Raw genomic sequence first — 17653 nt, 5'->3', positions numbered from 1 at the left:
AATTTTCCTAGGCTTCCACTGACACCTCCTAGAGAAATGTTTAAAAGATATTTTCTTGAAGTTTTGGGGGCCTCAGAAGATTCATTACCTCCTTTATCAAGAGTCTATTATTTACCTAATAAGATTAAATTACCAAAAAAGCCGTCGGATCAAGGACTATTGGATGTATCAGAGTTATTGGAAAAATCAGATAAAGAGGTCGTAGAATCGAGCACTTTGATTATAACAGTAGCTCTCTCTATTGATAAAGTATGGTTGTTAAAACTGTTCTTTAAAAATAGACAGAAAGAATTTATGGGTTGTAAAGTGCAGGTATTTCCTGATTTATCACGAGAGACGCAAAGGCGTCGTCGTGAATTTCTTTTGTTGAAGCCAGGTGTTATATCTTTGGGTGCTACTTTTTATTTGCGACACCCTTGTAAATGTATAGTGCATCACCGATCAGTTAAATATGTTTTCTTTGAGCCTAATCAGTTGACTTCTTTTTTAGCGCTCTCCCGATTGGAGGTAGAAAAATCATAAGCTCTATGACTATTGGTTAATCCCAGCAATCAGCCTTCCAGCTAACTTTATGAAAGAGTGTACATTAAGTTCAATTCTTCTATCTTTGTTTTATTTGATAAGAAATCTTGGATCCAAATTTGAGGACTTGAGCATTTTAGTTAATATATGATTTAATGTTAATTGGAATTGTTTCTTGCTTTATGTAGAATTGCTAATTTGCTTTCTGTACAAGGTATTCTTGATTATATGATTTGAAAATCAATAAATATATTTAAACATAATTTAGCTACATATAAGGAATATTCGGAACTCTATAAAGTAAAAATAAATCAAACTAAAATGAAATATTACTCCGACAAAATATTTAAGGCCAAAAACCCTTCTATTCTCTATACCATCCTTAATAATATAACTTCAAATAAAAAAGAAAAACAATTGGACTCAGTTAACATAATTCCTACAGCCCAAGAAATTGCTGATTATTTTATTGAAAAAATTAATAACATCAAGAAATCATTTAAAAACTTATCCCTTCCAACTGACTTAGATCAAACTAATCAAGATTTATTATCTTCAAAATGTTCAAAATTCAAAATACCAAGCCTAAAGGAGATTGAGGTTACTCTTAAAACTCTTAATATCAAAGGTTCGAAAGCTGATCAAATACCACCACTAATTCTTAAACAATATTTTGACATCTTTGGACCTCTGATTCACATTTTAGTTACAGAAAGTTTAAAACAACATACTGTGCCCTTAGACTGGAAAAAATCATATATCCGACCAATTATGAAAGGGAAAAATATTAGTCAAACTGACTTGTCAAATTATAGACCAATTTCCAACATTCCATTCTTGGCAAAGTTAACTGAAAAAATTGTTTTTAATCAAATTTCAGAGTTTGTAGAACAAACCAATGTGTTACATTCAAATCAAACAGGTTTTAGACAGCACCATAGTACGGAACATTCTCTCATAGGTATGACAACTTCTATTCAATATTTCTTAGATCACCATCAATCGGTGCTGTTAACCTCGCTTGATCTTTCAGCAGCATTTGATACGATTGATCACCAATTACTCCTTGCTAGACTTCATTCTATAGGGGTTACAGATGAGGTTCTAGCTTGGTTTACATCCTACTTTAGTGATCGCACATCTACAGTTATTTTTAATGAATCTTCATCTTTACCTTCACATATTTCACAAGGGGTTCCACAAGGATCTATTCTTTCACCTTTGCTTTTTAATATTTTTTTGGCTCCGCTGTTGACATTATGCCAATCAATTGGATTTCATATTTTTGCCTATGCCGATGATATACAACTATTGCATCCATTAAATAACAATAATATAAATGAAATTTCGGCTATAAATAAGAAACTAGATCAAGTTCATCATTGGCTGGACAAAAATAGATTGGCTCTCAATATTAAAAAAACAAATGTTATGCTTTTTCCTTGGAAGGATAGTTTTTCTCTTGTTACTCCTATTTCAATTCTAAACGTTCCCCTTCAATTAGTTAAAAATATAAAAATTCTAGGAGTAATCTTTGATAATAAACTTAATTATCATGATCATATCAGTAGCATTGTGAAAACCACCTTCTATAGACTGCGTAAAATTCGTTCCATATCTAAGTTTCTCTGTCCTAAAGCACTTAATATACTGATTCATTCTCTGGTGATGTCTAAAATAGACTATTGCAATTCCCTATTTAAAGGAATTGCTTCAAAAGAAATAAAACGATTACAAATTATTCAAAATGCATCAATCAAATTAATAACAAAATCCAAAAAGTTTGATCATGTAACACCTCTCCTCAAAAAGGCTCATTGGCTTCCAGTCATATATAGAATTACTCATAAATTATGTACAATTATTTTTAAAACCTTATATAATAAGACCCCAGCTTTTTTATTTAGGTTACTTATCCCTTATTCTGCAAAGAGAATCTTAAGATCTAGTGAACAGAATCTTTTATCGATTCCCTCACTGAAAATTATTAATACGAGGAGACAATTTATCTTCTCCTGTACAGCACCGCAGACCTGGAACGCCCTCCCTATGTTTTTACGGGAGGAGAAGGAGTTTGCAAAATTTAAAAATGAGTTAAAAACTTTTCTTTTTAAAGATGCATTTGCAAATTAATCTTTTATCTTATTGCTCTGGCTTATTTTATTTTCCTTATATGTCTTATTACCCTTTTGTATTTTCCCTTGATGTTTCTCCTTTTCTCTAGGAATTGTATTTCATCCCTCCTTACCTATTGTTTTTGTAATGTTAATTTTTAATATACTAAGCTTATTTATTAATTGTATGTATTGTTTTGTTACCTAATATGTAAATTTTAAGTGTACACCGCTTTGAAATTTGGATTAAGCGGTTAATCAAGTCAACTAATAAACTTAAACTTAAACTTAACAGTCGTATAAATAAAGGGGTTTCAGCCATGTGGTTGTTGCAGGCAGAGGCACAAGTGTGACCCTGAACAAAGGGATAGAGAAGAGTACCCAAGGGAAGGGGGTGTAAGAGAGGGCCCGATAGGAACAGAGCTTAGTACCAACCAGGTAGCAGAAGAAAGGACACACCTTATTGACCTTGTTAGGGCAAAGGTATAGAAATGACCAGGAAGTGAGCAAAAAGATTCAAGTTTAACTGAGAGAAGAAAGGTAGGTGATCTTAGAAGAAAGACCACTGGTAGAGAAGCTTTTACGGGCAAGCAGGAGTGACTGCAGCATATGTAAGACTAGGGTTACCAGATGTCCGGATTTAACCAGATATGTCCTCTTTGTCCGGGTTTAGAAAAGCTGTTGAGATTGGGGCCAAGTTTGGAGTGCATCTGTGCATGCTAGGATGCAATGCGGTGATGTCACATGCATGCGCACATGCATTCGACATCATCGTGTTGCATCTGCACTTGCGCAGATACACTCCATACTTGGCCCGACAAGACAAGGTTTGCGTGGAGCTGGGGTTGGGGGGGCGGAACAGAGCTGGGCAGGGCTACACAGCCTCTTTATCAGATGTAAAATCTAGTAACCCTATGTAAGATTAGGGTTACCAGACGTCTGGATTTCCCCGGACATGTACGGAAAATCTGGTAACACTATGTAAGACTACATTGCCCACAATGCTTAGCTCACATATCTTGCCAAGAAATAGCTTCTTCAATAAAATTCTGAGAAATTACTGAATCACATAAAGCCTATCTTGGAGCCTTGTCACAACTAGGGTAAGGCTGCTGGGGGTATAAAAGCAGATAAAGGCCTGTATGGTTCATCCAGTCTGCTCAACAAGATATAACTCATAAGCTATAATATGATATCTTGTTGAGAAGACTGGATGTATTGGCATCGGTAAAGACAATTACATAATAAAAACTAATATAAGGAGTGTTTATAGGGGACCATTCGAAGTGGTAAAGAGGTATTATAAATGAATGCAATGCTGCCTCCTCTACAATTTTTCCTGATTATAAACTATGTATAACCAGGAGAACATGAATAATAATAATTATTTTATTTTTATATACCGCCAAAGACATAGTAGTTCGAGGCGGTTTACAACAAGAAGAGCTGGACAGTCAGCGAAAAACATAACAATGAAGACTTTGGTTACATAAAGTCACAATGTAGGGAAATCAAGAATATGTGATAGGAGTACAGTGGAAGGTTTAAGAGTTCTTGGATACAAATCGGTTGAACAGGTTAGTTTTAACTAGTTTTCTGAAGTTAAGGTAGGATGAGGAGTGTTTGATGATGTTGCCTAGCCAGCTGTTTTGTTGACTTGCTTGGAAGGCTAGCGTTCTGTTAAGGAATCTTTTGTATTGGCAGGTTTTTATTGAAGGGTGGCTGAACATATGTATTCTATGTATGACTGTTAGATATGTCTGTTCTGGATAGGTCCCTTCAGGTGGCATCAAATCTCAAAAGCACATTTATAATGAAATCCTCAGAATGGAGGAGTAGCAGTCTGAGAACTGGGGAACCCAGAATTCAAACCCTGCAGTGCCCTCCTGACCCTCCGCTGCCTTAGGTACAAACTTAGAGCTGGATTCATTAGAATGCACGGTGATTCAGATTCTCTTTAGGGCACCAATATCGGTGGCCGCTGATCACTGTCAATCATGTGATGGCATCCTATAGAGAATCAAAAAGTCCAACAGGACAGAGAACCCACAGGTATAAAACAGTACAGTACCCTATAGAGAATCACACTTCGTGAAAGATAGGTGCCAGAAATGTAGGTCCGGGTTTTCTGGGCCTACATTTTCAGCACCTATCTTTGTTGTAAATTGCGCTTATGTAGATTTTTTTTTAATAGCACCTAATGCCACTTCCAGCGTTAGCCACGCCCATAGTGGCGTTAAGCGCCATAAAGTGCCTATGCAGACGCAATTCTGGGCCATTTACTTAGGTGCCGATAGGCATTGTAATTTTTACCATTTTTCACCATTTTAAATGGTGTTTCTTGATTAACTTAGGTGGCCATTGATTTCTAAATTTCAATGCTGTTTATATAATATCTCCCTGTGTGCTATTAATCTTAGGTCCCATTTTATGTAGTGAAATTTATTTGTTAATAATATACATTTGTTAATTTATTAATTGGCTTTATGAAGGTATTCATTAATTTATGGCATCAGTGCAATTCAGTAAATTTAGCCTTTTAAACTGTAAGCCCTCTGTGGATAGAGAAGTACAGAGAGAGAAGGTATCTCACCTTGAGCTACCATTGAAAAGGCTTGAGCTACTTATGAATAAATAATTCGTATGTTGAGTCTTCTCTCACATGTGACACTAACTCAAATATGGACTGAAGGTAATGGATGACTATTGATAACATCAGGTCATTGTTTCTTTGCAGGATGATGTTTCACTGAGTGGATATAAAAAACACTTGATATCACAGTCATCCCCTGCTCCCCTGACTTCTGCAGAAGAAGAATTGAGGCAGATCAAGATCAACGAGGTATACCATAATAAAATGTGGGTGAAAAAAAATAATCTCTAAAACCAATTTGTTCGTATGTTGGTTTTCTGCTAAAAACAAAAGTCAGACCGAGAGCAAAAGTGGATTTATTTGATCTGCAGCTTAGTAATAAGAAGCCATTAGGTTTATTTTGTGGCATCCTGCCTGTGTTCAGAGGTACGCATAACAATGTAAATGTAAATCTACTGCAGAAATAAATACTAATATTCAGGATAAAAAATTTGATATTATTATGGATTGTATAGCACAGTGTTCTTCAACTGCCGATCCATGGACCGTTGCCGGTCTGCAGAAATTTTCTGCCGGTCCACAGGGCCGGCACCTCCATCGGGCCCAAGAGATTGTTCTATAGCTGCCGGTCCTCGGTCCGATCAATGTGGCGTCTTTGGGCCGGCTCCCTCAGTGCTCCAGTGCACAAAGCCGTGGGAAAAGGCTCCTACCTGCGGCCTGTGCCTGACCCGGAAGCCTTCTCTCTGACGTCGCAACGTCAGAGAGAAGGCTTCCAGGTGAGGCGCGTGAGGAGCCACTACCTACAGCTTTGTGCAATGAAGCACTTAGGGAGCCGGCTCAAAGACCCTGCGTTGATCACACCGTGGACTGGCCTGAAGCTAACATGGGGGGGCAGGCCAGAAGGCAAGGCACATGGAGGGAGAGAGGCAACAACGGTAGGGGAAATGCTTTTATTTTTTTTTATTTAGTGATTTTACATCTGCCCTAATTGTCTGTCCAGGAAGAAATGCATTTGTTTGTTTTTCTCTGGGGATTGTACTGCTTGCAGAGTTTTGCATCTTAGGGTTTGTTTGTGAATATTAGTATTTTTAGTTTTTGGTCCTGCTTTTGCATGGGGTTATCTGTTTTTTTGGTAGGAATGAATGTTGAAAAGCATACAGTGTGCTTTGTGTATTTTAATTTTGTGGTTAACCATTATGTGTTGTTAATACGATTATATTGTATGTGTGTGTATATATGAAAAATGGATGGAAAAAATGGTGTTACAATTAGTACTATTATGGGGGCAGGGTCTGGGGCAGAGATTGGGTGGAGATGGGCACGACTTCACCCAGTGTTCTTCAACTGCTGGTCTACGGACCGGTGCCGGTCCACAAAATAATTATTTTATTTCCGCCGATCCATAGGTGTCAAAAGGTTGAAGAACACTGGTATAGCATATACCAGATGTTCTTAGTGCTGAAAAGAGGCATAGAAAGAGGGATTTTAGAAGCCATTTCCATGGGTAAAACTGTACATTAGCAAATGGAAATGGGATTTTATAAACATTGTTAACCTTGTATATTGTAGGTGTAGAAATAAGCAAATATTATTATTTACATTAGGGGAAGGTGTTCTTGATACAGGGCTAGAAACTACTTGCATGTATTTTAACCCTGAGAAAGTGACCAGGTGGGTACATTTCTATGTACAGTGGTACCTTGGATTACGAGCATAATCCGTTCCAGGAGCATGCTCATAATCCAAAATGCTTGTTTATCAAAGCAAAGTTCCCCATATAAAATAGTGGCAACACCGAAGATTCGTTCCAGAATCCAGGGTCTGTACTTGTTGGGTGCTGGGTGCTGCAGCGCCGTCTCCTCCGTCCGCCATCCAAAGAAGAACCCCACAGTGCCGCTTCGGGGGATGCCTCAAATGTCTGCCAGCCGCCGGAGAACCCCGCAGTGCCGCTTCAGAGGGATGCCTCCTCCATCCGCCGGCCAGCCCTCCACGTCGGTTGCCCCCGCAAGCTGGAGAGCCCCCACCCAAGTCCACGTAGCCGAGCGCTGCCCACCCGCACGCCGCGCACGACACGCACAACGCTGATGATTGACGCTGTGCGTATCACATGCAACGCGCAGGCGGGACGGCAACCAGCCACACAGGCCCAGACAGAGGTCCTCCAACCTGCGGAAGGCACCCGACATGGAAGGCTGGCCGGAAGACGGAAGAGGAATCCCCCAAAGCGGCGCTTCCTGGACTGTAAGTGCTCGTTTATTTGGGCAGTGCTCGGTTTGCGAGTCAAAAGTTTGCTGAGTGTTTTGCTCGTCTTGCAAAACACTCGCAAACCTGGGTTACTCGCAAACCGAGGTTCCAGTGTATTTTTATTTTTGAAGAGCTTGCAAAAGCCTGTGGACTGAAAGTAAGTGCATACTTTGCACCCATACAGTTAGTAAACTACTCATCTTGGATAGTCCTCACTTCCTAGAGCTTACAAGCTAGTCAAGACAAACAAACAAAACATACTGCAAACACACAGAAGAAATTTTGATCATGCATCTGGATCACTCTGCAGTGATCCATGGGATCGCTTGTGGGCGTGTGTCCAATCAGATCATTTGCATGGGGACTCTTCAGTGAATCGGTCGCCCGGCAAGACTCGGCCACGGATCGCCCATGGATCGGATCAGAAAGGTGAATTTAGTGAATCTAGGCCTCTGTGCTGATGGAGTTAACATAGAAACAATAGAAAAATGAAGTCGGATAAAGATCGTAAGGCCTGCACTACTGCCTGAAGCTCATTAACTCTCCTAGTTGAAGTGATAGCTATGAGACAGTACATTACACATTAAGATCTTGAGAGTTGTTATTGCTAAAGGTTTCAAGAAGAACCAAACAAAAAATGGGATAGGACAATGGTCTCCACAGAAGAAAAGGAAGCCAAAATGGTCATGTAAAGCGCTAGTTTTAGTCCATTCATAAAGGTATTTCTGTAGTCTAAGCGTGAGGTTATAAGGTATAACCTCACGCTTACAGGTCTCCCGCTGAACCACCTCTCCCCCTGCAATCTGTGCAAACTCTACTGCACAAATTATCTTTTGCCATCCTCGGTACACTAACGTTACCCTTCTCCTCAAATCATTTCACTGGCTCCCTATCCGCCTTCACATACAGTTTAAATTCCCTATTACTAACCTATAAGTGTGTTCATTCTGCAGCTCTTCAGTATCTCTCATTGTCTCTCCTTATATGTCTACCCAAGAACTCAGTTCCTCAGATAAGTTGCTTTTATCTGTACTCTTCTCCTCCACTGCCAATGTCAGACTTCGTTCCTTTCATCTCACAGCCCCGTATGCCTGGAATAAACTACCTGAGTCTGTGAGTCACGCCCCTTCCCTTGTTCAAAACCCACCTTTTTCAGATTGCCTTCAACTCATGACCCTACTCCCCACTGCCCTCTTATCACCCCAGCCAGCAGTTTAACCATGCCCCACTAACCTTAACCTTAACCCCAACCCTAGCATCCTGTTTGTCTTGATTGATTGGATTGTAAGCTCATTTGAACAGGGACAGTCTCCTTCGTGACTCTTTACAACGCTGTGTACATCTGATAGCACTCTAGAAATAATTGTAGTAGTAGTAACTTCGGACTCTTTTTATAAAGATTACCAGACACTAACAGAATTAGCTCATGCCATATGCCTTGTATTTTATTTTACACCTAAAGGGTCAAATGGCACTTGGTACATGCTAAGTTTCAGTAAAAGAGCCCCTTCACCAAATATGTCTTGACTCCACCCCTTGTAAAATTGTTGGCTGTTCGCTCTGGAACTCCCTGGAAATCCCTTCAACCGTTTGTAGATTTCCATAATTCGCTCAAGACCTTTCTTTTTCATGATGCTTACCGAGATTGATGATCGCCCACCCCCTCCTACCGCATCTTCTCTCACTCTGATTCCTGACTTTCCTGATATTTAATAGAGTTCCTACACTCTCTTGTGCATCTTCCAAACTGCTTTATAATTCTGTAATTTGCTCACTCTGAGGCATTACTGTAATTGTAAACTGCTGTGACAACTATAACCCTGAGCGATTTAATAAACTTGAAACTTTATTTGACAGTTTGTATTTTTTTGCTTGTGTCCTTCACAAAATGTGTTTCTGGATGTGCTTATGGCTAATTGTTATCCATTGTGGACTCTTGTACTTGAATGAGTAGAGTACCAGTCGTTTCAAATAAATACTGTCTTGGTCATTTATTTAAACTTTAAAGCAGATTTAGCCATTATACTTATTTAATGTCAACATAGTTTAGCTCAAGGTTATAAAATTCCCTCCAAAATATTTAACTGAATTCTTAGGTTGTTTATATATCTTTATAGATACAGACAGACATCAGCGTGGACACCAAGCACCAAACACTACAAGGAATTGCATTCCCTATAGATAGAGAAGCATTCCAAGCTTTGGAAGATCTGAAAATGAGAAAACTCAACTATGTTCAGCTGGTAAGTGAAAAACTCAATTTAACATCTATACAAAATACATTTAATGCTAGTTGTAAAGGTGTTAAACATATATCTCAATATAGAGAGGCCAGATATATGTCCAGATATATGGTAAAAATAACATATTTAATAAACAGTGATTAATTTATTTTTACTGGGTGACCAGAGAATTAGATAGTGCTAGATATAGTGTATTTAGATTTTAGCAAAACCTTTGACTGTATTCCAGCAAGACATCTAATAAATAAACTGAGTGCACTCAGGATAGGGCCCCCAAAGTGACAGACTGGGTCAGTAACTGGTTGTGTGAAAGGCGACAGAGGGTAGTGGTCCATAGAGATCACTCTGAGGATGGGGATGTTATCATTGGTGTGCCTCAAGATTCAGTTCTCGGGCCTGTTGGGTTTTAAAGATTTCCCCAATGAATAAGCATGAAATCTTATTTGCATACACTGCCTTTATTGTGTGCAAATAGATCTCATGCATATTCATCAAGGATAGGGTTGCCAGATTTCCAGAGGTCTGGAGGACCTTTGCAAATGTGCAGATGTTGATACAATGCATGCATGTGCAGATATGATGTCATCGCATCAACGTTTGCACATGGGCATAGGGCCTTCAGATGCGGCCCTGATCTTTGGGACTTCCAAAATTCAGACATGGAAGGAGAGTAGGAGGGAGGGAAGGCGGGTACAAAGAGCCGTGCATGTGCCAGACTGAGAGTGGGGGGAGAGGAAGAAATAATGGAGGAGAGGGAGAGAGATGGTAGACAATGGGATGGAGGTGGGGAAGGAACAGAAAGGGAGAGAGGTTGGACACAAGGGATGATGTGAAGGGGGATATAGATACTGGATAGGAGGGTAGTTGGGAAGAGAAAGGGTGGACCCTGGGGTGGTGGGGAGGGAGGGAGATATGCTGGATGAAAGGGTAATTAAGAAAAGGAGAGATGGTGGATCTGGGGATGGTGGAGGGTCCCATCGCTGCAGCTTGCGGAGATGGAGTCGAAAAAAAGGAAAGATGCCAGACCGGGAGAGAGAAGGGAAACTGAAGGGGAGAACAGAGATGGAAGATGGATGATTAGCACTGAGAAAGAAGAAAATGACAAATGGGCAGGAGACCCTGGCAAGCGAGTTATCAGAAGACAAACAGAAACCAGAGCCTGGGATCAACATGATTTGAATAATGATCAGACAACAAAAGGTAGAAAAAATAATTTTATTTTCTATTTTGTGATTACAATATGTCAGATTTGAAATGTGTACCCTGTCAGAGAGGCAAAGTCTTTTTTATTTATTTTGTTTACACCACAGAGCCGGTATGGGGTTGTAGAGATTGTAACTAGAGAATGACACGGGGAAAAATTTGGCCCCGTCTCCGCCCCGCCCCATCCCATCCCTATGAGCTCAGTCCCCGTCTCCACCCTGTCCCCACAAACCATCTGATCCCATCCGCACAAGCCTCAAATAGTTTTATACTGAACTTTTTTTTTTAATGTATTTTTATTGAGAATGGCAAATAGCCCAGACAGGTAAGTGCAATGAACAATACAAGAAAAACAAGATGATAAAAAGAAACAAAATTCTGTACAATTGTCATTTTATAAATCAAAGTTCTGGCTACCAAACTAGAGGAAGAGATCTTCAGCTGGCAGGGCTTTGTTTATAAATGTTTTATCAATACAACTAATATACTACTTTATCCTAAAGCAGTGGTTCCCAACCCTGTCCTGGAGGACCACCAGGCCAATCGGGTTTTCAGGATAGCCCTATTGAATATGCATGGTGCAGATTTGAAATCCTGACACCTTCATTATATGCAGATCTCTCTCATGCATATTCATTAAGGCTATCCTGAAAACCTGACTGGTCTGGTGGTCCTCCAGGACAGGGTTGGGAACCACTGCCCTAAAGCAAAAAGAAAAGAAATAGACTTTTTTTTCCTACCTTTGTTGTCTGATTTCTGCTTTCCTCATCTTCTCATCATTCTCTTCCTTCCATCCACTGTCTGCCTTCTCTCTGCCTCTTCCATATGGTATCTGCTCTGTTATTGTACCTATCCCTTCCATCTCTCCCTCCACTCCCCCTATGGTCTGGCATCTCTATCTTCTTCCCTTCTATTTTTCCTTCCCTCCCCCAGGTGGTTTTTAGCATCTCTCTTCTCCTTTCCTCTCCTCAGATCTGGTATCTGTCTCCCCAGTCCAGCATGTGCCCTTTTTCTTTATCCCCTCCTTCCATCCAGTATGTGCTCCCCTCCCCACTTTCCTTCAGCATCTTCTCCCCTCTCTCTCCTACCCACTAATGTGTCTGCTCCTACCGCCCCTCCCCCTCTCTCTCCACTTCCTTGCAGCGTATTCCCCTCTCTCTCTCTCCTACCCATTTCCATGCAGCTTCTGGCCCCACTCTCTCTTAACCATTTCTCTTCAGCATCTGATTAACATAGCATTATGTTTTTAACATTGTAACTCAACACATTATCAATTAGGTGCAGGAGAGTTGTGTCTGATGCTGGTGGTTTAATATACTTCTCTCCCCTCCTCCTCTCTTTTTCTACTTCCCTTCAGGGCCCTTTGTGTGGTCCAGCAGCCCCCTCCCTCCCGATCGCCGCAGTCCGGGCATCTCCCTCCTCCCTTCCTCTCATCTTCGCTGGCAATTTTAATTTTTTTGTCTCCGAGCTGCCCGAGTCTTTCATCAAGTCGCGTGCGGCTTCCTGAAACTTCTCCTCTGATGCAACTTCCTGTTTCCGGTTGCGTCAGAAGAGAAGTTTTAAGCAGTCACTGTGTGACTTGTTTAAAGGCTTGTGCCACTCGGAGAATCACCAGCAAAGGGGGAGGGAGGGAGATGCCCGGACGGTGGCGATCAGAGGGAGGGGGGCTGCTTTACCGCACGATCGGTGGCCATGTGTGTTCCCTCACTTAATTGCAGAGAAAAGGCCATTCACTGCTCCATGGGGTGGTGAATGGCCTTGTCCCCGTACTCGCAGCGACCACTTTTTTTTTCTCCCCACCACTGTGTTATTCTCTAATTGTAACCCTATACTTCTACTAAGACTAACGGCCTCTTTTACAAAGCCGCGCAGCCCCCAAAGCCCTTTAAATCTCTATGGGCTTTGGGGCCGTTAGCGCAGCGCAGCCGCTAGTGCACCTTTGTAAAAGAGGCCGTAAGTATCTTAATTAAAAATTTGGCCCGTGACTTAGCCTGTGTGTTAGATTTCGGCCCCTTATTTGATTATGACACCCCTGTTCTAGAAGATGAATGACCATTTTATTTTAATTTGGCTGATGACATGTGTCTGAGTATTAATCTCCAATATTTGTTGTTAACAGCAAATAGATATAAAAAATGAAAGAATTGTTCTGGCAAACACAGCAGAAACTGAAGTGAAGGACTTGCCCAAAAGGATCCCAAATGATGCTGCACGATATCATTTCTTCCTCTACAAGCATTCCCACGAAGGCGACTATTTGGAATCCATAGGTACCAACTGGCTTATATTTCTGCAGCTTTTAGCTTCTCATCAAGCAAACAGAGTTTTAAAGAACAGGAAGATAGGAGCATGTTTCTAAGAGAGAGAGTGTTCCTGAGCCACTGATGGTGATGGTAGTATACAATAGCTGATCTTCCTTCCACATCACTTGAGTTGCACGAGATTAAGGATTCTTTGGCACATCACATAAAAATCCCCACACTAAGCAGTACATAGAACCACTATGAATATATCTCAAGATGTGAAAAGTTAAGACATGGTATTGTATTTTATGGTAGCTAGCAAGTTCCATTTGCCTGTTACTTTGGAAATACTTTCTCCAAGTTAGGATAGGAAAAAAACTTACTCATAAGCAGGGGAATGCTGAACAGGATTAAAATCTCTCAAATGCATTCCTAGTGCCCATCTTAGCTCATGCATTATGTCAGAGAGCTTGCTTTTGGAGTAGGGTGTAGTATAGATCAAGATGCACTTGGAAATTCTTTGCAATCAAGCTGGAGGCACAGAGTACAATTTAAATATTTTTGTATCTTTCTCCCACATTTTTTTGTTCTTGAATTGCATCTTTTGGCACTTGAGGTTCTTGTCTTTTCTTCCTATTGCACAGTTGCTAGGTACAGATACTAAGAACACCATTCATGTGTTTTTTTCCTGTATCACATTGTTGGTTTCCTTGCATCTTTTTGAGATTTGGAATGGTAAGGTCCCAGGTGATCATCTTCATTCTGTCAAGTGTCATATTTTGTGGTATAGCAATATTATAGGGTTTACACCAGTGTCCCACAAACTTCTTGATGCCGCGGCATGTGTGGATGTTGATGCGATGATGTCATGTGATGTGATATCATCACATCGACGACCACGCATGCACTGAGGCCCTGAGCCTGTTTCTACACTGGTAGGGGTTACTGAGGAGAGGTGCAGGGAGAGGAAGAGAGATGCCAGTGAGGAGAGGTGCCCTCTGACAGCCTACAGGATCTGCCTCTCGCTGCAAGAGGCATGTCTTGTAAGCAATCAACCAGCGCCTCTCCTCCTCACAGCATACTTGTAATCTGTCGCTACACAGTTTCCAGTGTATGAGCCCGTTATTGTGCTGTTCCCTATACTCGGCATCCAGTGATAAGATGGTAATTGTTTCCAGTTCTGTGCTACAGACGCTGCCTGAACCATCTTGTTTGTAGCCCACTGTCCCATTATCTATAGGTTTAAGTTTACCACCTCTTAATCATTCTTGTCAGATTTTAATATATTAGTTATTGCCAAAGTAACCCATCGTATCTGAACTTTAATCAGTTTATTTCTTGTTATGCTAGTCCTATTCTTGAATTTTTTTGGTTGCTCCACAAATTCTGTTGCCTTTCCCACTCATTCCTTGTAGTCATTGGAACATGTGTAAGCTTTTTCAGAGCGAAGTTTCACCTCCTTCACCTTTCTTTTTTCAGTTTTTCTTTACTCAATGCCTGGATACAGCTGCAGTATACGAGAACGTATGTTGTACTCCAGCTGCAAGAGCCCCTTATTGGAAGGTCTAGAAAAACAACTGCAGCTGGAGGTAGTTAAAAAGGTAAGTATTGCTTGCTCCTTTATTGGGAACCAACATTCTGGGGAGATTCCAAGAAAGCTATGAACCCCTGAAACCACGAATACATTTAGGAATCAAGTGGCCCTTGAAAGATGACATTCAGACCTTAACCCTCTGTGAACCAGATTTGTGTTCAAGTTGCAGTATCTCACAGCAGAATTTCCCAGCCCAGTGCTGTGCTTTTCTGGATACACACTAGAGAAATGTGCATGATCTTGAATATATATGAATATATCTTGTGCATATTTATAGATGCCCTAAAAACTAGATTGTTAGGTGTGTCTTAACAAGTATGCCTCTGGGTCTCACTAGGCTATTTTTCTGGATATGTATGAAAGAAATGTGCATAGTCTTGAATACATATGAATAAGGGCTGTATTTCAATTAAAATGTATAATTGTGATTAATCACACAATTAAAGGTATTTTATTTATTTAAATTTTCCCCACTACAACTCCTTGTTACTCTAGGCAAGTTATTTAATCCTGTATTGCTCCAGAAGCAAAATAAGTACCTGTATATAATATATAAACCGCTTTGATGTGTAACCTCAGAAAGGCGATATATCCAAATCGCATCCCCCTTCCCTTCCCTAAAGGACTGATCTTTCTCCCTCTCTCCCACCTCTAAATCCAACATCTTTCTTTCCTCCCTCTCCTCTTTGCTCAGGTCCATTATCTCCCTCCCTTCTTTCCACCTCATGAGCCGTGACACAAACTTAGTGGTAAGTAGCACCAAGCTTTTTCATGGCTGCTGGAGCTCACCACCATAGCCACAGCTTCAACCAGTGGCCCCTCCATTTCTGTTTGTGGATCTGTAGCTGAATCCCTACCCCTATCCAGGGTTCAGCATCTGTCCCCTCAATCCCCCCTGCCCCCTTACCACTGGTCTATCTTAACGTGGCAGTGTTGCACATTATGCTGCCTGCAACCTGCTGTGATGTTTCCCTCTGGCCTGTCCTACCTCCTCTGAAATCTCTTCTGTTTCTGCATGGTCAGAGGGAAAGCTTCAAAGCAGGTTGCATGCAGCGTATGTGTAACGCTGCTGCTTCCAGTGCCCAACAGAAAACCACCTTAAGGGACTGAGCTAGCTGATAGTTTTTAAATATAATGGATCATTTTTAACTCCTTTCTTGACAGATTGAAATAGATAATGGAGATGAGCTGACTGCCGATTTTCTTTATGAGGAAGTTCATCCAAAGCAGCATGCACACAAACAGAATTTTGCAAAACCAAAAGGGCCTGCAGGAAAGAGAGGCATTCGAAGACTAATAAGGGGTCCTGCGGAGACAGAAACACCTAATGATTAACAAACGTATCACTATCATGAAGGAGCAAAAAGTCTCAAGTCTTTAGTGCTGAAAAACTAAAATCTATTTCACATATTTTTGTATGCAAAAGATACAAAATCACAGCTGTTGTCATATGATTCATATTATCTTGCATGCTTTTCCATTTGGAAGAGTTATGATCATAGTCAATTTGTCTTACTCTCTATTCCAGTGCCTTTCCTAATATTCTCAGTTAGTTTTAGAAAAGTAAATTTGTCTTATCATCCTAATCACAGAGCTGAGAGTCACAACATTGAGTATCTGTGTATAGCTAAACCCAGTTTATAAATAGGAAAATCCAATGTCCTTGGGATTTAATTTATATCGGAGAGGAAATAATTTCAATTTAAACCCTACTTCTATGTTTAGGTTAACACACCTCTTCCTCCTAGACTCAACCACTCGAAGAAATTGGCAAATGCTGTATGAAGATTATAGTGAATTTTTTCAGCTGCTTAGTTTATTTCTATTCCTTTATAAATTTATGAAATTTATTTGAAATGTAATGAAAACACTAATTTTGTGATTCATTTGTGGTATATAATTTAAGTCCTACAAATTAAAGTAATAACACTACATTTCTATGACACTAAATATTAATTTGTTCTATTTAAATCAGCAGTTCCTCTTAAGGGCTCCTTTTATGAAGCCACGTGAGGGTTTTTTCTCACCATTTGCAGCTCATAGGAATTCTGAGTCTGGGAGCTTTTACAAATGGTGATTAAAAAAACCTAATGTGGCTTTATTTTAAAAGAAAAAAAGGGGGTGGGGGGCAGCGGTAAATGTAGATTCCAGCTAGAAAGGATCCCTGATGCATGGAAAATTATTTTTATAGGCATACAACAGTGAAAAATCTATGATAAATCAAATCCGAAGCAGCCATTGACCCTAATACATGTGGCAAAACCGGCCAAAAAAAAAAAGAAATACACTTTGTTTTTGTCAGAGCTTAATACAGGACAGCATACACTTAGGGCCCCTTTTATAAAACTGTAGTAGTGATTCCTGCTTGGCAAATGTAACACAGCCAATTCGGTGGTTCTTGTATCTGCTACTGTGGCTTTGTAAAAGGAGCCCTAAAGAATAATGGTACTATTGTACAATAGGGGTGTGTGTTGGTGAAAAAAAATTTTGCTTCATGTGAATTTTTTAATAATTTTTGGACATCATTATTTTCACTTGATATATTCATTTATCCCAGGACAAGCAGGCAGCATATTCTTTACGCATGGGTGACGTCACCGACGGAGCCCTCGGTACGGACCTTTTTACTAGAAAGTTCTAGTTGGCCGCACCGCGCGTGCGCGAGTGCCTTCCCGCCCGACGGAGGAGTGCGTGGTCCCCAGTTTTTTCGTTTCCGCGGAGCGAAGAAGACGTGTGTTTTTTCAACAGAGTTGAAATCCTCCTTTTGCCTTCCCGCTCGCGTTATTTTTTTCGGTTTTTCACCTTCGGGTACTTTTTTCTTTCCAATTCCAAAAAAAAAAAAAAAAAAAAAAAATTCTTTCTTTTGTTTTATTTTTTCGTTCCTACCCCGGCGGGGC

The 17653-nt window shown here is 40.4% G+C and overlaps 1 protein-coding gene across 4 annotated transcripts in view; it reads left to right on the top strand.

The window, feature by feature from the left end:
- The window catches only part of TWF1 (twinfilin actin binding protein 1), a 75151-nt gene extending 58064 nt beyond the window's left edge, over positions 1–17087 (top strand). For 3 of the 4 annotated variants that reach the window (XM_033959444.1, XM_033959443.1, XM_033959445.1), the window contains 5 exons: positions 5374–5478; positions 9591–9716; positions 13039–13189; positions 14642–14763; positions 15921–17087. In XM_033959444.1, coding sequence (XP_033815335.1) covers positions 5374–5478; positions 9591–9716; positions 13039–13189; positions 14642–14763; positions 15921–16091 — 675 coding nt within the window. In that variant the 3' untranslated portion in view covers positions 16092–17087. Of the gene's footprint in view, positions 1–5373; positions 5479–9590; positions 9717–13038; positions 13190–14641; positions 14764–15450; positions 15506–15920 lie in introns of all 4 variants that reach the window. The other variant, XM_033959446.1, reaches the window with a different exon arrangement.
- The last annotated feature ends 566 nt before the right edge of the window (positions 17088–17653 follow it).

Source organism: Geotrypetes seraphini, chromosome 9 (assembly GCF_902459505.1).
Source record: "Geotrypetes seraphini chromosome 9, aGeoSer1.1, whole genome shotgun sequence".
Taxonomy (NCBI): Eukaryota; Metazoa; Chordata; class Amphibia; order Gymnophiona; family Dermophiidae; genus Geotrypetes; species Geotrypetes seraphini.
This window is presented reverse-complemented; position numbering and strand designations above follow the sequence as displayed.